The 20,594-nt window shown below is 53.9% G+C and overlaps 1 protein-coding gene across 1 annotated transcript; it reads right to left on the bottom strand.

The window, feature by feature from the left end:
- Window positions 1-4,294: 4,294 nt before the first annotated feature.
- RSPO1 (R-spondin 1) lies at window positions 4,295-18,968 on the bottom strand. The gene is made up of 5 exons (XM_030868884.2): window positions 18,875-18,968; window positions 7,786-7,977; window positions 5,649-5,798; window positions 5,167-5,355; window positions 4,295-4,458 (listed from the first exon to the last, which is right to left on the bottom strand). The coding sequence occupies exons 1-5, from the start codon at window positions 18,966-18,968 to the stop codon at window positions 4,295-4,297; spliced, it is 789 nt and encodes a 262-aa protein (XP_030724744.1).
- Between the last annotated feature and the right edge of the window lie 1,626 nt (window positions 18,969-20,594).

Below are 20,594 nucleotides of genomic sequence, written 5' to 3'. Positions count from 1 at the left end.
CATCCAACCTATGGTCTCTGGCCTCAGGTGGGTTGCTTCTAAGGCTGCGAGCAGGTAACTGCCCCCGCCCCATCTTGAAACCCATACCCTACCTCCAGCTCAAAAAACGCATTGTTAGTCTTGAAAGGACAGAGTGAGACAGATGGGGGTAGAGCCAGGTGGGAATGTTTGCAAGGACACACTGGAATTGTACCTGAACACACCAGTATATCCGTCCCAGGAGAATTCCCTCCCATCGGTAATTCTGCAGATGTGGAAGCTCAGGACCCCCTGGAGCTCCTATTAAGTTCCCTCCCTTAATTGCCTAAAGCATCAAGAGCGGCGTTAGGAGGGATGCGGAGAAGTGGGATGCCTCAGCGTCACCCGGGTGATGCAGGAGCTACAGGAGGACCCAGCTCACTCTGATTCTAAGACTCTGGGTTTTGGTTTTGATGTTTTAGAGGAAAGCTGAGAACAGTGCTTCTGAAACGTTTAACATGCATGTGAATTACCTGGGGGATCTGTTACAAGGCAGATTCCGATTTCTAGGTCTGGGAGGGGCCTGAGAGTCTGCATTTTTAGCAAACTTTCAGGTGAGGCTGAGGTTGCTGACCCATGGCCACCCTTCAAGTAGCAGGGACCTGAGGTTCTGGGAGATGGGGACAAATCAGAGCCAGAGACAGCCAAGACATGCAGGGCCTGATACCCAGACAAAGACAGAAAAACAGAGAAGCAATGGCACACACAGATAGAGCTAGGGGCTGATGAGGTGGGAACAGGGAAAGACACGGTGACAAAAAGTGGGACAGAGAAGGGACAGAGTCAGAGAAGCAGGGAGGGGCAAAGGCAGAGAGACCAAATCAGAGATGGACGATGCATAGGGCTAGAGAGACTGGCAAAGACAGAGCCGGGGCAGAGAGAGAAGGCAAAGTAAGGGGTTAGGGGAGAGGCCGGAGCCAGCCCGTGACCACCCAGGCTCCTGACCAGCAGCGAAGGGGCTCAGAGATATGGGTGGGTCGATCCCCACAGTGTGTCAGGTGCACAGACCTGAGATTCCCCACTTCCAAACCTCCCAGCCTTCCCGCTCCGGCACCCCCGTCTCTTTGCTCCTATAAGAGCTGTCCCTCCCCACAGAGTCATTCAGTACTGATTTCCCCTTCTCTCTCCTGTGTGTTCAACCTCTTCCTCTTAATTGGACCCTTCCCAGCAGGTTTTAAACATTTTCAAATCTTTCCCACCTGAAAAAAAAAAAAGGAAAAAAAAAGACACTCTCTTGAGCCCATATCTCTTTCTAGCCCCTGTCTTACTTCTCTGTCTCTCGGCTAAACTTCTGGAAAGAATTTGTGCGGAATTCTGCCTCCATCACCTTCTCCAAACAGCTCTGGCTGAGGCCACTACTGGTGCACATGTTGTAAGTCAGTGGTCAGTTCCCAGGTCTCGTTTATTTGCATCTAGCAGCTTTTGGTCCTCTTGATCTCCCCTCCTGCTTGCTGGCTTCTGGGACGTGACACTCCCTTGGTTTTTCCTTTGCCTGCTTGTTCTCTGACTCTTCTGCCAACCGATCCTCTGTTATCTGATCTTTATCCTTGGAGGGCCCAGAGCTGGGTGCTGAGGCCTCTCTTCACCCAGGGCTCTTCCCAACCCACAGCCCCAGTGATCTTCTCTACGCCAGTTGGCATTGCAGCTCAGATGTCCCCTGTGCACTCTAGACCCATATCTGTGTCAACGCAACGTCTATCCACCCTCGTCACCAGGATGTCTCATGGGCACCTCAAACTCTACGCGGTCAAAACCAAAGTTTTGGTCTTCTTTCTCCTTCCAAACTGGTCTTCCTCACGAGTTCCACATCTCGGAACACAGCACCATCCTCTGTCTGGATGTTCAAGCCAGAAATGGGGACTTCATCCTTGACACCTCCCTCTCCCTTTCTCCCCTTTTCCATGTCCGGTTTATCACCAAACTCTGCCAACTTTATTTTCCAGATACCTCTGATTGTGTCCTCTTCTCTCCATTTCCACTGTCACCACCACATCTCACCTGGATGACAGCAACAGCCTCCTGAACAACTTCCCGAAAATCTGTCGTCTATACAACGGCCGACATGATCAGACTTGCCTTTTGCAAATCTGGTCCTGTGGGCTGGCTGCTTAAAACTCTTCAGCGGCCTCTCTTGGCTCTGAGAATAAGGACCCAGCTCTAGGTGACCTTTCTGGGAACATCTCACCTTTCTTGCCCTCCAGGCCTCCCAGCTGTATTGGCCTTCTTTCAGTTCATTGAACACCAAGCTCCTGTCTGCCACAGGACATTTGTATGTGCTGTGCCCTCTATCTAGGACTATGCTGTCCAATACAGTAGCCACGAGCCACATACGGCTAGTGAGCAATTGAAACGTGGCCAGTGCAACTGAAGAACTGAATTCTTAATGTTATTTCATTTCAATTAATTAAATTAAAATTTTTAAACATATTCGGTTCAGAAAATTTTAACCTAGTCTATAAACACTTTGGGTATGTGAATCTACTTTTCGACTTGAATTTTTATTAAATCAAAATACATATCAAGTATTCCTGGTGAAAATTTAGTATCTGAATTAAGATACGCTGTAAGTGTAAATATATACACAGAATGTTGAAGACTTAGTTTAAAAAAAGAATGTAAAATATCTCACTAATAATTTTTTAGATTGATCACATGTTAAAAAGATAACATTTTGCATATATTTGGTTAAATAGACGATATAATTAAAATTAGCTTCACCTGTTTCTTTTTACGCTTTAAATGTGGCTGTTAGAAAACTGTTAAATGAGATAAGTGGCTCATATTGTATTTCTATTGGACAGCACTGGTCTAGAATGTCGTTCCTCATCTTTGCGTTAACTCTTATATTTATCCTTCAGAGCTGGGCTCAAAGGTCACCCCCTCTAAAAAGCTTCCCCGAGATAGGGTCTTTTATTTTTATTTAGTTTTCTTTACTTTCATAGCTCTGTGTATGTTTCAGTGGTTGCCTGCCTTTAACTCCTCTCATTTATAATTATGCATTTATTCAAATGATTACTTGATTCATGCCTGTTCCCCCACCAACCTCTAAGTTCCATGAGAGCAAGGCACCTGTCTGGCTCCCCTCTGCAAACCAAACATTCATCCAGAGCCTGGTGCCCGGATGGCTGCCAGTGGACACTTCAGAATACCGCAAGAAGTGATTTTATCCACTGTTCTGCCTTCCCGTCCAACGGTCCCCAACCATCTCAGAGAGCCTGAGCACTCCCTCCCCCTAGAAGTGCTCCTATAGCCCTTCCGTATATAGATTCTACCTCTCCCAGGTGGGAAGTCTCCCTTTAGAGCTGACCAGGATCCTTCCTGCTGCAAGCTGGCCGAGACCTTCGTTCCATCCTTAGAGGTAATTAAAGCAGTGTTTCTCAAACTTGAACGTGCATGCCAGTCACTTGGAAAAATGCAGACTCTGGTTCATCAGGTCTGGGATGGGACCTGAGATTCTCATTTCTCACAAGCTGCCTACTGATAATTTTGATGCTGGTCCGCAGACCACACTCTGAGTGACAAAGATGTAGAGAATCTGGTTACTGCTCTACATATCCCCCAAGTTTCCTTCCTGCTCTGGACCTTCTGTAAATTAGACCAGGAGGGGTCTCTTGAAATTCATTTCCTGCTCCCGTGTCCTCTACCAACCCCATACCCTGAAAAGAAACGTGGTACCTGTGGCTACTGTGGTCATTTGGTTTTCGTTTTTAATTTGAAATAAACCTTTAAGCAGTTTTCAGAGTCAGGAAAGCCCTGATATGGATCATGGAGGTGTAACAATACTCTCCAAAGATAAAGTCACACAGCTGGAGATGCTGAACCCCTCTCAAGCTTTGGCTGTGGTCCACCGGGCTGGTCCTATCAGCTCCTCCAGAAGGCTCCACTCTGCAGAGTCTGGGCTCGGAGGCTGGAAAATGTTCTCTCTGATGTGCCCACTGGGAGCATCACAAACCAAGTGTGCGCCACTAGGCCCTCTGCAGGGCAGAGACGACCCCTCTGCCTCCCTGCCCTGCTGACCCGGTGATGTCCGAGGGACAGATGTGTCTTCCGGTAACCTCGATTGTGTGTGTGTGTGTCCGCGTGTGCGCGTGCACACGTTTGCATGTATGTCAGTTACACGTTTGGACGTGGGGTCTGTGTGCACGTATCTGTGTGTACGTGTAGGTAGGGAGAGTGTGTGTATGCGTTGCCCCCAGTGCTCAAGTTCGGTAAAGCTCTCATCACACAGAGCAGTGCTGGACTCTTTCTGCACAGGCCCGGACGCTGAACAGTGTCCCTAGGTGGACCCCGCAGAGGTGACCGGCCCCACTGTCCCTTGCTGCTGCCGCTGCTGGCCCTTGCGTCTCCGAGCACCGGCGCCCGCCTCCTTGTTCTCCTTCCGGCCGGGGTTCCTGTTGGCATGCTCCTGCCGGCCCTGGCCGCCCTTCCTCCTCTTCTGCCCTGTAAGAGTCAACAAAGGGCGTCCTGACACAGCAGGGAGGCCCTGGGCATGGCCAAGGGCCCCGAGGAGGAATGTGGTGAGGAAGCTGGGCAGGGGGAGGTGGGGAGGAGGCCCATAAGCAGTCGGGGTCCCCTCAAGGTCTCCTCTGAGAAGCAGCCACTGCAGAGGGCGCTGCAACATGGGTACTGAGAAGGGGTCCCGTGAGCCTTTTCACCCTGCACCCCTCGATGAACCAGACGCCCTCCTCTTCCTCACGTCTTCCTCAGACCTTTGGTCCCAATGGGCCGAGGGCATCTCCCAGATGGTCACTGCAGCTCTCGGGACAGGCAGGACGCCTCCCCCCAACCCGCCACTCCTCCACCCCAGGACATTGCCACATCATTGTCGCCTGCAGGCTGTGTGACCTTGGACAAATCACTGCACCTCTCTGGGTCTTAACACCCCCTTCTACGTCCCCATCATCTGACCTCTGAGGGCGCTTCCAGTGCCGACATCCACTGGCTCAGAAGAAATGGGGAGGGATAGGGCCATAGCAGCTTCCCGGCCCATCACACAGCTGCGGGGCCCACTCTCTGCCTGGCATGCGTTTGCACAGTATGGAGTCCTGGCCTGAGCCCTCTCCTGGGCCACAGGCAGGAAGCAGAGGGGGTCAGAGCTCTCGTGGCTGTGTTGACCCCCGACCCCAGGGAGGTGAGGCCGCAGCTCACCCTCCGGGCAGGGTGTCCTCCGCCCCGTGCACCTCCGGGTCTCCTTGGTATCGGAGCAGACGGTGTGGTCCCCCCCAGGGGCGTGCAGCACTCTCCGTGTCCGCTCCTCCGAGCCCCTCCGGAAGCCACAGAGCTTCTTCTTCTTGGAGCACGGCCCCCACAGAGACCACTCGCTCATTTCACATTGCGCTGGCAGGAGGGGAGGCAAGCAAGAGAACAAGGGGGTCACGTCTCCTCCCCTGGCCCCGGGTACCCCAGGGGAGCCCCTCCCATCTGCTCTCAGCCGCAGCCCCAGGCTAGAGGCGTCTTTAGCCCAGAAGGCAGAAGAGTCCTGAGGGGCAGCTCAGAGGGTGGTGGTGATGCGCTTTCGCTGCACAGGGCCCAGCCCACGCTCGCCCTGGCCAGATCCCCCCAGCCCGCCCCTCCTCCGGGGTCCTGGACCCTGGACCGCAGCGTTTGCCCGCCGCGCCTTCCTGCCTTACCGGGGCTGCTGCACTCCATGGTGCCGTTGGCAGCCGCAGAGCCCTCGGGACAGGCGGGATAGCAGCGGCCCTTGTGCAGGTACAAGCTCTCCTTACACTTGGTGCAGAAGTTGTGGCTGAAGCAGGCCTCACAGTGTTCGATCTTGCATTCTGAGGAGAGGGCCAGATTGGGGGCCTCTGGCTCAGCCGCGGATAGACGCCTCCCCTGGTCCCCGTGGCCACCCAGCCACGCCCACTCACGCAGGGCAGGACAGGGGTCTGGGGCTGCAATTACCGCAGGGGAGTCTTGGGACGGAGAGAAAGGAAGGCAAGGGGATGGGGGGAGAGGAGGTCAAAGCAGCCTCTCTTGAGGGCTGGCTGGGACTCCTGCCACGGTCAGCCAACCTCAGCCCCAACCCAGTCCCAGGCCCGGGAGCCCAAGGGGAGGCCCAAGAGAGCCGGTTTCAGAGGAGAGGAGATTAGTGGGGGCGAGAGGAGCGTCCCAGCCTCTCACGGCACCCCGAGGACCACCTAGTCAGAGCTGAACCGAGGGATACAATGACACCCCGAGAGTGGCTGTGTGGTCTCCTCTCCCCCTATTGCCGGGCATCCACAGGACCCCGGAGCCCGGTTCTCCTCCTGCCTGGGGCAGCAAGAGTCTGCCTGGAGTAGGGGAGAGCGATCCCGGGGCAAATTCCTCTGCCTCTACAAGGCCGGCTTCCAGGAACCACCTTGGTTGGACTCCTGGGTCCCTCCCCAAAGCCGTCCTGCCAGCTCTCCCTCCTCTGGGGAAGTGGGGGGAGGGTGGGTGGCCGGGCTAGGCTAGAAGCTGGAGGGGTCTTTCACAATCTCTCCCCTCCTGGATTGTGGGTGGAGCTGACTTCTCCCCAGTCTCCGCCCCTGAAGCCTGGGATGACAGTTTCCCAGAAGCTGACACAGCCAGGAACGCCCTACCCCAAATCCCTGAGGACCAGGGTTCCAAAGGACCAGTCCCAGGGTCCTACCTCCATGCTCACAAGCTTCCCAACGCCACCCCACCCTCCTCTGTGCCTCCTGGCCTCTGATTCCTGGGTTTGGTGGCAGGCAAAATATGAACAAAAGTAAGAATAACAGTAGCTGTTTATTGAGTGCCAGACCCTGAGGACCTCCACATGCCTCTTACAACAGCCCTAGGGGGGTAAAAGCAAGCAGCCACGTTTTGAAGATGAGGTTTTGAGAGGCTGCGACTTGCCCAAGGTCACACAATGAATAAGCAGCAGAGCGGGGATTAGAACCCAAGTCGGCTGAACTTGGATCAGTCATTTCCCCTGAGACCTCGACGTTATCAGCTATGAAAACGGTACCATCACTTAAGTCCATCTCCCTCCAAAGGTGGTTGGGAGGCTCAACTGATAGGAGGTCTGGAAATGCCTTCTAAACTCCAAGGCTCTGAACAGAATGGGAAGGTCACTGGCATTGTTTACAGGAGAGTGTTCGCTGCATGTCCCCCAGCCGAGAGGGAGGTGTGACAGCATGTGTCTTGGAGCATGTGGGACGGTAGCTGGTGTGAGAGAGCGGAGCAGAGTGAGAAGAGTGGGGGGAAAAGGGTGGGGAGAGAAGGCTGACCAGGGCTTGAATTTCCCTGCCCTCAGTGGAGCCAGCAGTGATTTTCTGGTTATGTGTCTCAGAGGCATCTTTCTGGCTGCAGTGCAGAGGGAGGGTGGAAGGGAACCAGATGAGGGTTGGGGGACAGATGAACAGGCTATTGCAATGGTCAAGGAGAGACGTGATGGGACCCTGAATAAGACCATGGCAGTGAGGATGGAAAGAAGATGAAGGAGGCACAATTTGGTTATTGGATGGATGGGGTGGGGGCATAAATGAGAGGTTGGCTCTCAGGTCTGTGGCCTGGGTGATGGGTTGGGACACTGAGAGTGACCCAATACAGGTCAGCGCAGGTTTGGAGGGAGGAGATGTGGCTACGGTGTGGGTTGGAAACGTGGGTGGGATGTCTGGGGAGAGGTCTGGTCAGCAGCTGGATTTTTAAATCAAGAACTCCCCTCCTCCGTATCCCTCTATTTCTCTTGTAGTACATCAACAGTTCAAAGCACCGCCCCGCCCCACCCCCGCCCCATGTCCAGAGCTTCCGGTGCCCTTACCCAGCCCCGCCCACACTCACTGATGCACTTGTTCATGTCAGGGTTGCGGGCATCAAAGTATCCAGGTGGGCAGGACGGCAAGCAGACGCCCACCTGGCGGATGTCGCTCCTCTCCAGCAAGATGAACAGCTTGGGTGAGCACTTAAGGCAGCCGTTGACCTCCGAACAGAGCTCACAGCCTTTGGCACAGGCCTGGCTCCCCTCGGCGCTGACTGCAAGGATGGGGCAAGGGTGAGAGGCAGCTGTGGGAGAGACCTCCATCTTTCCCAGAATCCCACAAGGATGGGAAGTGAGTAGACAGGAGTTTCAGCCCGTAGAATGAATGTGCTTCTCAGAAAGCACAGGCCAGGCTGGTAGCTCTCTGCAAGGCTGCATTATAAACATCCCCAGTATCTGCTTTCAAGGGAGCTAGCACAGCAAGAGCTGCCACCCACCCTAAATGCCTCTTTAGGTCCAGGTGCAACACAAACTCACCCTCCAGGCTTGCCCCGTCATCCCCAGAGGAGGCACTGAAGCTGCACCCATCCTGGAATTTACACATTCCCTCATCCCCACCCCCACCCCAGAGGAAGGAACGCTCAGCCTCAGGTATGGATGGAGGGCTTTCATCCTTGAGAAAAGTTCAAGGACAAGAGGCATAATGAGAAAGAGGCCACCTGCCCAGAGACAGGAAGACAGCTGGAATAACCTGCATCTAGAACAGTGCTCTCGAGCAGAGATGAGTCTGCTCCCCAGAGGACATTTGGCAAAGTCTAGAGACGTTTCGATTATCACACTGGGGGGGGTGGGTTGCTAGTGGCATCTGGGGGACAGAGGCCAGGGAGGCCGTTAAACATCCTACGATGCGGGGGGGCAGCTCCTACAAAAACAATGTGGCCCAAGATGTCAAAGGCGCTGAGGTTGGAACCATCCTTTGAGCCAACGTGGTCCCCAGCCCCAGCGTCGAGTCTCAGACCTTTGATCTTGTTTCCTCATTCACTTGTTCAACCAACACTCACCCGGCCCCTCCCAGGTACCATGTGCAGTGTGAGTGCTGGCGACGTGGAGGGAAAGACGTCCGGCCAAGCTGAACTAATCTCTCAGGGGTGCAGACAGACCCGCAACCAGGAACATGCTGGCAGCCACAAGGCCAAGCAATAGAGGACCCAGAAATAAGGGAGGAAGGAGTCACAGAGGAGGCGCCATTTGGGCCAGCTCTTGAAGAATAAGTAGCGATTTGTCCATTGGGAAGTGGAGACAAGGGCCCTCCAGGGGCAAGACCACAGAGGCGCAGAATGACCCCAAGGGAATTGCGGATAATTTGGAGTACAAGTGAAAGATAAGGTGTCCTATCAGGAGGGGCCTTTTATATCATGCCAATGGCCTTGAATTCCATCCTGTCGGGCAGCTTTTCCCAAAGAGTATTCCTTGGAACGTGACTCCCCTAAATGTTCATAGAAGGATGTGGAGAAAAGGCCATTGCACCAGGTGAGACTGAGAACCACCGGGTCCGACAAGTCTAAGCAGGATTCTTTACTGCAGGATGTTTTGCAGCCTTTATTAGGCTCCTGTGAATTAGAGTGACTCCGTAAAATGGGGAAAGAGTGAACTGCACCTCTGAGACATTTTGGCCACAGAACCCTTGTTTTGCAGAGTTTGGGGGCCATCTTTCTGAGAGCTGATAAGACAACAGGAAGTCATTGGCAAGTTTTAAGCAGGAGAAACACCCAGTCTGATTTACACGTTGGAAAGCTTCCTCTGCAGCCTGGGGAGAGACCAGAGACTGGAGGACCTTTAGGGAGGAAGCTGACCTGATCATCCAGGTGAGAAAGATGAGAAAGTCTTAAACCAAGTTCTGTTCAGGGGAGATAAAGAGAAAACGATCTGAGAGTTGCTTAGGGGAAGCCATCAGTGTGGTCGTGGTGACCAAGCGTAGCGGGAGGAGGCTGCGGTGCTTCCCGGGGTTCTGGCATAGGGGATGAGTGGGACCAGTCACTAAAAGAGGAACCAGGCAGCGAGGTGCTGTAGATACAGGCTGGAGGCAGAGAGCCAGGGGAATCAGAGCAGAGATGGCAGGGGGTCGTGCTGCAACGGAGGACCCAGAGCTCAGGCTTCAGCTGGCTGGACCTGAGCCGATGGCCCAGCCTGTGACCCTGGGAGAAATACTGCATCTTGTGGGCCTCCCTTCCCACCACCAAAATAGGGAGATCAGGAGGCCCATTCTGCAGGGTTGCGGGAAGGAGCACGTGCTCCAGGAATGATCCCTGATTTCAGAACAGGGGAACGAGTAAGAGAAAGGTGAACAGAAGAGAAGAGGGGAATAACAAACACAACAATAAAACAACAACAACAAAATCATAATCGTAATCATGGCAGCTTATTCCTACAGGTTGAACACGTATTCTGTGGCAGGCGCTGCTCTCAGTGCTTTACAGATATTAACTCATTTGAGCCTCACAACCCGTGCGGGGGGTGCTACTACTTTTATTTCATCCTGTTTCTCACAGATGAGGAAATGGAGAGGTCGAATTACTTAAACAAGGCTTCACCGCCAGTATGTGTTCCAGGCAGAGGGGACAAAGTTTATGAAAGCCAGGGGGTAGGACAATACAAGGTGACATGCAAACGGAAAGCATGGCCAGACTGATTTTTTTAAATAGAGAATTTATTTATTTATATAGAGTCAACGTTACCATTTAATTAATCAATGAATTTAAAACTTAATATCAGGGCTTCCCTGGGGGCGCAGTGGTTGAGAGTCCGCCTGCCGATGCAGGGGACGCGGGTTCGTGCCCCGGTCCGGGAGGATCCCACATGCCGCGGAGCGGCTGGGCCCGTAAGCCATGGCTGCTGAGCCTGCGCGTCCGGAGCCTGTGCTCCGCTGCGGGAGGGGCCACAGCAGTGAGAGGCCCGCATACCGCAAAAAAACCCATAAAACTTAATATCACTCTTGTTGGTTGGGTCATTGTAAAAGAAAAAAACAAGGCTCCCAATGTGGTGTCGAAGTTACGAGGGAGCCCCCTTGGGATTAGTTTTCTAGTTCGGGCCGTTATTCAGCTGTATTACAAATTAATGTCACTGTAGATTTTAGTACCACTTTTGCTTCAAAGATATAAAGTTGTCTATACTCAAGGTTTTTATTTAAGTCATTATTGAAATGAATGCTCCTTCTAGGTTTTTGCCTTGGTTTCGAAAACCAAAGTCATCCAGGTGTCCCAGCTGTGGGCCTCTATCACTATGCTCCCGTAACTCATTTATTCCTTCCTTATCACTTCTGTTAAGGACAGATTTGCAAAGGGCCTTCTCAGAATCCTGCTGCCCGACCCCACTTAACCAACAACAGATCTCTGTGTGCATCTCCCTTCAGAGCTCTCAGTGACACGCAAGAGAAAGTGCGGCCCGTGGGGGATCTGAAATTAGTTCAGCATGGCTGGTGTGTGGAGTGAGTGGAGAGGGAAGCAGGGGCCAAAGCAGGAACAGCCTCGAACCCTTATAAAGGAGTATGGACATTACCCTAAAGGCCATGAGGAATCCCTGGGGCCTTTAAAACAGGAGACATGGCCAGGATTCCGTTTTAGAAAGATCACTCTGTAGTGCGGAGACCAGATTGTAGGGATGGCAAACCTGGAGGGAGGAGGACTCCCAGGTTCAAAGAGATGGAGCTGAACCAAGAGGATGGACAGGTGTAGACACAGGTGAGATATTCAGGCGGTAGAATCAATGAGACTAGGTGATGAACTGGACGTGGGGTGAGAGCCCGGGGAAAGCACACGTCAAGGGTGATGCCTAGGCGTTGGGCTTGGGTGGTGGGGTAGCCGTTGGTCCTTCACCAAGAGAGGGCCCACAGGAGGAAGAGCAGATCTGGGTGGAGGAAATGATGCCTTGTGCTGAGTTTGTGGTTCTCATGAGACATCTGGGGGGATCTACTAGGCAGCTGAACCTGTGGGTCTGGAAGTCAAGAGAAACATTTTGCCTGGAGATGGAGACACGGAGCCCTTAATATAAAACAGTCATCAAAGGCCTAGAGGTCCGTGAGATGACTAGGAGAGAGGGTACAGACAGTGAGAAAAGGCATTAGCCATTGAAGAGAAGGACAGAAAAAGAAGGGCCAACTAAGGGGCTGAGGAGGACCCAGACAGGTAGGGACACTCAGAAGCTGCATCACGGAAGCCAAGAGACGAGGACCCTCAAGGGGGGAGCAGGGAGTCCAACGCCAAACGCTTCCGAGATGTCACGTAAGGAATCAGCCACAAACAGCCACAAATCAGCCACGTAAGGAATGGCATCCCTGGTGGGGGTGGAGAGTGGAGGGCAGTGGCTGAAGGGTAAAGGAAGGTGAGGAAAGAGAACCATCTCATTCAAGAGACTGGCTATGGAGAAGGGAGAGAACTCAGGGATCCGTCCTGGGAGCCATCACTGGGGCTTAAATCCCTGGGAGAGGAAAGCGTCCCGGGGGAAGGAGCTGTGCAGCTTGAGAAGAGGATCAAGAACTGCGGCCCGGGCAGTCCTCGCATTCAACACACAAGTAGAGGAAGGTGCCCGGAAAGAAGCTGAGAAGGAATAATGGGAGAGATGGAAGGACATTGACGGGGGTGGGGGATGGAAACCGAGTGGAAAAGGGCGAGATCTGCGGGGACCGGGGCTGGGAGGAGACCGTGAGGGGGGAGCCCTGGGCAAATCTACAACACGTGCACTAAGAGGTGATTGGGTGACCTCAACAAAGGCAGTTTGGTGGAGTGGTGGGATGCCAGACAAACCACAGGGGGCTGAAGAGTGAGTGGAGGGGATAGAGGTGGGGGGGGTAAAGTGAGGAGAGGGACAGAGGGGGTCAGGGAACACAGACAGAAAGGAGAGACCAGCTGGGGGTGGGGAATGTGATCACAAGACAGAGGCAGGGTGAAGTGATGGAGTGAAGACCCAAGGATACGAGAGGGTCAAGATACAGAGCTCAGGTGGTAAGACAGGCCTTGAGGCTTGGGGCTGGGGTCAGGGACAAGAGACTAGGGAGCTGAGCTCCATGAGGTTTGGGGGCTCAGGAAGGGAGAGTGGTGCTCAGCAAGGAGGAGGGGGCTTGGCGATGGGCAGGGCCAGTCCGATGAGGAAAGAGACACTTATCAAGGGGAAGGGGAACCAAAGGGTGTTCTCGGCTCAGTGAGGCGAATAGATGGGCAGCGAGCGGATGGAAAGCCAGAGTGGAGGGGGCTCTGTGCGTGCCGGGCTGGGGGTGTCCAAGGAAGATGCTGGGTATGGGCAGAGGTTACATAATGATTCAAAGGGAGAAACAGGCTCATTCATTCCACGGACGTTCACCACACACCTAACACGTGTCAGAACTGCTAGGAACTGGGGATGTGGAGATGCAGCAACAAACGCCCACCTAGGGCTGGCTGCACACTGTGAGGACTGTAGGAGCGATGAAGGGCATGCCCTTATGCAGCAGGCTAGGTGAAGAGGGAGTGCAGACAGGAGAAACAGCCTGTGCAAAGACTCTGAGGCACTGACCATCCGAGGGCATCCACAGGATGGAGAACAGGGCTTTAGTCTATTGGCAGGGAAAGGGACCTCAGAAGGGCGTGGTCAGATTCACAATCTGAAATGCTGCCTCGGGCTTCTGTGCCCCTGATAGGAGGGTTGCATGCAGGGGAGGCAGCCTGGCAGGGCTGGAGCCTGGCTGAGGATGGGTGGGCTCAGTGATAGGGAGGGCGCTCAGGGAGCTGACGGAGCCTCCTTCCAAGCTCTTCACAAAACCCCCTCATGCAGTTCTGCCCTTCCCACCCCCACCCTACTGCTCCCGCTCCCAGGCACTCAGTGGAGCCTGAGTGCATGAGCCAGGAAGGCAAGGCTGTGTCCTCCTCCCTTCCCTGGTGCTTCTCGCCCCCTTCATCCCCATGCAAACCCCTTTCGGGCTGATGTTTCTACAGTCAGGCCTTGCCCCAGGGTGGCTCAGCCCCCACCCCGCTGAAGAATGGCTTCTGGCCACAGTGCCTCCTCTCCAGGGACTTCACTTCTCCCAGGTCCCCAACTTTCTCATCTCGAGATCTTTCCAAAACCCCAATTCTGATGGTGTCACACCCCTGCCTAAAACCCATCAATAGCTCTCTATTGGCTGCAGAATTAATACCCAGCTCTTCCACCTGGCCTAAAAAGCTTCCATAGGCAGATCCCATCCACCTCATCTCTTCACACTACTTCTAAGCAATATGGAATTATTTTTGTTCCTCTGAACACATCACACTACTTCACACTTCTGTGCCTTTGCTCAAGTTGTTCCTTCTGCCTGGAACACCTTCTGCCTCCTCTTGAGTTTAACTTTTTCAAGTCTCAGAACTAAGGTCACCTCCTACAGGAAGTCTCCATTGATCTCACCTCCATGTAAAATCTGGATGGAGTATTTCTGTGTGTTCCCTGCCCCCAGTACTTGAATCCATCATGGTAGACGTCACCTTGTGTCGTTATTATCTGCTAATATGTCTTTGCCTCTCATTAGAAAGAGCTTTGGAGGTGGAGCCTGTCTTGTTTCTGAATGGGAGCCCAGTAAGGGGTGAGGCTCCACAGGGATAGGGCTACCCCAGAATGTAGGGCTGAGGATGTGATGAGTGAGGCAGAGGCTCGGGGGGGGGGTTATACGGATGGAGCTTACTGGGGGGCTTGATAAGGTGTGGGGAGCAGGACAGGATAGGTATGAGGAGTTACGGGGGGTTGGGTGAAGGTCAATGCCAAGGGAGGGGAACTCTCCATGACCCAGAGGAGGGCTGACCTTTGTTTGGGGGTGGTATCTAGTCTTGGAGGAATTAGACTCGGTGAGAGAGCCCTGAGTTAAGTGGGCAGGGGCAAGGGCAGGGCAGGGGGGGTGACAGGAACTGGCACCTCGCTGAGCGTGTTGAGGCCACATGCTCTCCCAGGAGATGTGCCCATTCCTGGTGCCCTGGGCACATCCCCCGGGAAGATCCGGCATCCTTTAACTCAGCTGTGAGCTTAGTTTAGACCTACACTTTTTCCTCGACTGGGCCCAAATAGCCTTTAACTGGCCTGTTTTCCTCCCATCTCGAACCACCTCCCCTCGCCCGGTCCTGCAGCTGGACCACACTGCTCCCCTAATTCAGACCTCTCCGTGGGTCCTCATTACCCACAGCTCAAGTCAGGTCAAGGGCCAACTCCTCAGCCTGGCGGGTACCAAGCGCTCCACCCTCCGACCTCTGCCCACTTGTGTGGCATTGCTCCCAGGATGCTCCCTCAGCTCCAGGCAGCTTTCGTTGCTCTACCCTGATGGACGTTCAGCTTTTTGTTTTAACAGCACAATCCTTCTTTTCAGTAGAAAAGAGTGTCCACGTATAACACAGAATGAGCAGAGCGGCTCCAGTGAACACCTCAGGGCTCCCTAGAACTGCACCCAGAGACCACTCCTCCAGCTACCCTTAACCGTACCCCACTTCCTGCACAGTCTGTGCCGCGTCCCAACTCCTCACCTTCGGACAGGCTGGTCCCCTGCCTGGAGTGCCCTCTGCCTCCCCCACCCCCCCACTCCCTTGCCTGCACATCAACTACTCATCTTTAAAATCACATCTCAGGAGTCACTCCCTCTGGGCCCTCGCAGCCCTCCTGGTTCCTTTCCACATCCTCTACACCAGGTTAAATTGCCTCTTCCCCCTTCACCCACGGGCTCCTCATGACCCGTCTCTGCCACCCGGGGCCGGGCTCTGGGGGTTCGCAACAGGCGAGTGGGGAATGGCCCAAGGAGTGAATGGGGCTTCAGCCAGGGAAGAGGGATTCTACAGATGGTTAGTGGCAGAGGGGAGGAAGGCTCCAGTTGGAGGACGGGGCAGTGAGAAGGGGCAGAAAGGGGAGTCCAGAGAAAGACAAATAGGATATGATATCCTTACATGCGCAATCTAAAAAAAGTGGCACAAATGAACATACTTACAAAACAGGAATAGAGTCACAGCTGTAGAGAACAAACTTAAGGTTACCAAGGGGGAAGGGGAGGGGAGGGATGAATTGGGAGACTGGGATTGACATATATACACTAGTATATATGAAACAGATAACTAAAAAGGACCTGCTGTAGAGCCCAGGGAACTCTACTCAGTGTTCTGTCGTGACCTGGATGGGAGGAGAATCTGGAAGAGAGTGGATTTACGTACACGTGTGGCTGGTTCCCTTTGCTGTGAGGCGGAAGCTAACACAGCATTGGGGATCGACTATATTCCAATAAAAATTAATTTAAAAAACGGGGAGTCCAGCTTCTGGAAGAGTCAGGGTTCCGTGAAGGAATGCAGGCTTCATGGGGGGCAGGACTGAGTGAAGGGGCCCAGGAATCAGACGGGAGAAGGGTCTCAGTAAGGGGAGGGGCACTCAGTGAGAGGCATGGTGAGGGAAAGACGGCTCCGTGATGCAGGAAATCCAGGTGGGGAGGCGGTCAGCAGAGGGCAAGGGCCAGTGAGGGTGAGTGAGGAGAGGGTTCGGGGAGGGGAGGTGTCCTCAGTGAGTGGGACAGGAGGAGGACGCCCTGTCAGGGTTTAGGACTCACAGCTGAACTTCTCCCCTCTGTGCAGGGACACCATCTCTCAGACCTGAGATCACACATTTCTGGGCTCAAAACTGGTGTATGGCTCAGAGCTATACTGGGTGGCTTCTGGTGGCCCCACTGGCATGCAGTCACGGGATGGCAGAGTCGGCAGACCTGAGGCTCATATTCACAGCAAGCCTGCCTCTGCCCCCCAGGCTGCCCACTGCCCTTGCACATGGGGGGGGCCAGAGCAGCCACACGTGCTGTCTCCATCCTTTCTTCCCTCCTCCACTCGCATGGAAACCCTGGGGCAACATGGTCCACAGCTTGTTTATATAATAATGACACGCATCTAAAAGAGCGGATATATGTATATGTATAACTGATTCACTTTGTCTGCTGTATGCCTGAAACTAACACAACATTGTAAATCAACTATACTCCAATAAAAATTTTTTAAAAAGGGGCTTCCCTGGTGGCGCAGTGGTTGAGTCTGTCTGCCGATGCAGGGGACACGGGTTCATGCCCCGGTCCGGGAAGATCTCACATGCCGCAGAGCGGCTGGGCTCGTGGCCGCTGAGCCTGCGCGTCCGGAGCCTGTGCTCCGCGACGGGAGAGGCCACAGCAGTGAGAGGACCGCGTACCGCAAAAAAAAAAATAAAAACCATGACATGCATCCTGACCATACAGAGCTTGATATTTCACAAAGGTTTCACAATATGTGGACCTGTTATCTCATGTAACCCTCGCTGTATTCCTGTACAGTCACACTTGCAGGTTTATGGTTATTTCACAAGTGTTGCCTAGCAACGTCTACCCCCATATCCCCCCCGAGCCTCTGTCCATTTTGGACCCTCGTTGCATCTTGAGTCTTTCCCACACCTCTCCCCAACCTCGTCGCCCCCTTGATGGTGATCAAGGATGTCTGTCAGTGACACCGTTTGGTAATAAACACTGGGCTAAATGCTGTCGAGGCTGTGAGATGCGGCTCTATCAAAAGCGGGCACATCAAAATCGCTGCATTTGACTGGCTGTTGCTGGGAGTGGCCCATTCTGATGGCCAGACCAGTACTTTTCTCTTTTTTTTAGTGCAAGAGATGAACCCAGGTCTTCTGACCCCCCCTGGTGTAGGTGAGTGTGCGGCTCACCAGTGGAAGCGTGACCACTAGTGCACATCCCATGAGGATGAGTGGCCTCTCCCATTCTTTCTCTCCTCTCGGAAATAGAGGAGACTGATTAGAAATCACTAAACCGCATCTGGCCGGTGGAGTCCAAACTACTGGCCACGGCAGATGAGAAGGGAGGAAAATCAAGGCCTCGCTGCTGATTAAACCTAACCGTCTCTAATTGTTTGTTAAGCCAGGGATTTTCAGCTTCACCAGTTCACTGAGCTTCTCTCTCTGGGCTGGGTTCTGGCCTTGGCCACTCCCGTGGAGACCCAACAAAACTCCATTGCCTTTCAACCTTTCCTGGCGGACCTCAGTCAGAAGGCCTCAGAAGTGAAGCAAGAGATGGTCGGACTAGACTTCAGAGGACCTGTCTGCCTGGGGGCGTGACATCTCTTCCGGGGGATGCTGAGAGACAGATAGGCTTGGGTCGGGCCTCCACCCCACTCCCTGGCACTGTCCCTCACACGCAGTGGCCACTCCCACCACACGATGGCAGGTACTGAACCCCCATCCCTGGAGGCATCAAGTGGAGCATGGGGGACCTGCTCTCAGGACTGCCTAGGATGGGATCCTGGGAGGGACGGCGAGGATGGTGGGGACAGGTAAACTCCTTCAGGCTCTGTTTTCAAGAAGACTGGGCTCACGGGGACCAGGAGACCTGGGTTCCAATACTGACTGCGTGTCCTTTGGAATGTCATCTCTTCCCCTTTCTTAGCCTCAGTTTTCCCATCTGTACAATAACAGGATTTAATTTTTTTTAGGCTGTGAAGACTCTTTCCTCCAATGACATCTTACGTGGAATCTTCCCAAAAGCAGGGAAGAGGGAAGCTGCTCTGGTTTGAAGGTGGGGGGCCAGCCTCCTGCCCACGGCCTCCCCTTCACCCCCCAGCACACATCTTTGAATCCCACTGGGCAGGTTTAAAAACCACAGCAGTGGACTGTCCCACGACCTTCTCTGCTCCATTGTTTCTGCCCCATGATCTGGGCAGGGACATCTGTTGCCCACCACGAGGCTGTGTGGGGTTCCTGGCCCCAAGGGGTTAAGGGCTGCACTTCAGACACCACTAAAAGAAAGGAGCCCTGAACTCCTGTCCATAAATGGGAGGACACAGCACCCCAGGAGCACCGGGCCGAGAAGCACTTCCATGGATACCACACAAAGCTGGTGTTATATCAAAGGGCAGAATCCACAAACTGGACCCTCACAAGAGAGGGGTTAATCTAGAAAGCAGAGTCTACAAAGGGGAAAACAGACAGAGTGAGTAATCTACAGTGTGGGTAATCTCAACAAATTAATCCACAAACAGGATAATCTACTGAGCAATGTAATAGACAAAGTAGAAATCTGCAATGGTCATCATAGAATGAAACGACCAAAGGCCCTAGTCCCCAGACAGCACCCTCACCACCACCACTCCCAAGGCCCACGGTGGTCCAGCCGCATCCGTTACTCACTCCGCCTCTGCCTCTTCCCCTTGATCCCCCGGCTGCCGGCAGCGAGATGCATCCAGCTCAGAACCAGGGCCACCACACACAGCCCAAGCCGCATAGTCACTCGCCAGCTCAGGCCCCTGGTGGGAGGGGTGGTCTCTGGGGGGTGGATGGCACAGGGCTCTTGCTAACGCCTCCGGGGCTGGGTCAGCAGCAGGAGGCCCAGGCCTGGGCTGTATCCCAAATCCACCATAATCTCAGCTGGGGACAGACAGGGTGTGGGGAGCCCACTTCTCCATCAGCCCATAAGGAGGTCCAGAAAGCTTTCCTCAAAGGCACCTTGGGGTGTCACATGGGAGAACTCTTTGTCCTTCAGCAGGGACACCTCCAAAAACCAACCTGTTGGGGGAGGAGAGAGAAGGGTTAATTCTGGGGAAACATGGGGCCCCCCAACCTATGCCACCTACGCTCCCATGTGGTTCCCTACCCAGGAGACTGTGAGAACTCAGAATGTTTGGACATTACAAGTTACCCACCTGGCGCCCCTGTGGGAGAAATCTGCCCCTCTTCCTATCTTGTAAGAGTCCCTAACATGGGATGGGAGTTGGCTACCCAAGTGGTTGGAATATGGTGGACACTCAGATCAAACTTGTGGATCCCTGGAAACCAGCTGCCTGGCTTCCGACCTGCCCAATGTTAGGAAGTCCTTCTTTAGGTCTACCCTACAGACTTCATGCTGCAGTAACATCGTGTCTCTTAAAGAACAGCTCTCTCTGTCCTTCTGTGAGTGACCCCTCAGCCTTCTCTCCCCAGTGCTGAGTCACCAATGTGCCTTTCACCTGCCTGGAGCTAGAGCAGTGGCCCCCGACAAGCTGGCAGACCCTGCGTGGCCCTCTGGGCTTGGCGGGAGAAAAGGAAGTAAGGCTTCCCCTGGCCACAGAAACTCTGACACAGCAGGCCCTGCGGGCCTGGCCTTTGTGAAAGGATAAAAGAGGCAGCGACGCCCGCCCTGGCCAGAGACACAGAGAATGGGGATAATCCCCCTGCCCAGCGAGAGCCAGGTCTGTGGACCCGCTGGCCCGGGTGATGGGGGCAGGGGGAGCTGGTCCCTCCCCGGTGAAATGTGTCTGGGAAGTTGGAGCCCAACCTGGGAGTCGGGGGACGAAAACCCACTTCCCACTCACAGTATTGCACACTTTCACAACAGATGCCTGCACGTCCATTGGCCCACACACTTGCTACACACACACACACACACACACAGGGATGGGAGGAAACAGAGAGCCTTAGAGAAGCTTTGCAGATGCCAGACAAGCATCACCCTCCCACCGGCTGCTTAAGATGCCTTTGGACAAGTCACTTAGCCTCTCTGAACCTCAGTTTCCTCATCTATGAAATGGGGATAAATATTTCACAGGTTTGCTCTGAGAGCCAGCTGAGTTTTGGCTTAACGAATGAGAAAGCTGAAATGCTAGAGCGGAGGTGTCCCTCCCAACCCCATCCCAATCCTTTCCCCCTTCGCCTCCAGGGAGGCCCCAGGAGAGCCCACCTGCATGGGAGATAAATCATTATCCCACAGGGGAGTTCAGCACTCCCTCCTTGGCCTCTCCCACCGGCTTTGAAGGCCAGACACACTCAAGTGGTTAAGCTGCTTGTGAGAAGTGTTTACATGAGACTGATGGATCCCACCTGGTGCTGTGGCCAGAGCCTGCGGAGATGCCCCCAGCCACCCCCAAGCGCCCCG

This window comes from Globicephala melas, chromosome 1 (assembly GCF_963455315.2).
Source record: "Globicephala melas chromosome 1, mGloMel1.2, whole genome shotgun sequence".
In the NCBI taxonomy this organism is placed as follows: domain Eukaryota; kingdom Metazoa; phylum Chordata; class Mammalia; order Artiodactyla; family Delphinidae; genus Globicephala; species Globicephala melas.
Note: the sequence above shows the minus strand (reverse complement) of the source record. Positions and strands in the feature narration are given on the sequence as shown.

Coding starts and splice junctions, on each gene's coding strand:
- RSPO1 (XM_030868884.2), bottom strand. CDS start 18,968: ATGCGGCTTGGGCTGTGTGTGGTGGCCCTGGTTCTGAGCTGGATGCAT. Junction 7,978..18,874: donor GGGGAAGAGGCAGAGGCGGA/GTGAGTAACGGA, acceptor CCATCCTTGCAG/TCAGCGCCGAGGGGAGCCAG. Junction 5,356..5,648: donor CATGGAGTGCAGCAGCCCCG/GTAAGGCAGGAA, acceptor CCCTCCTGCCAG/CGCAATGTGAAATGAGCGAG.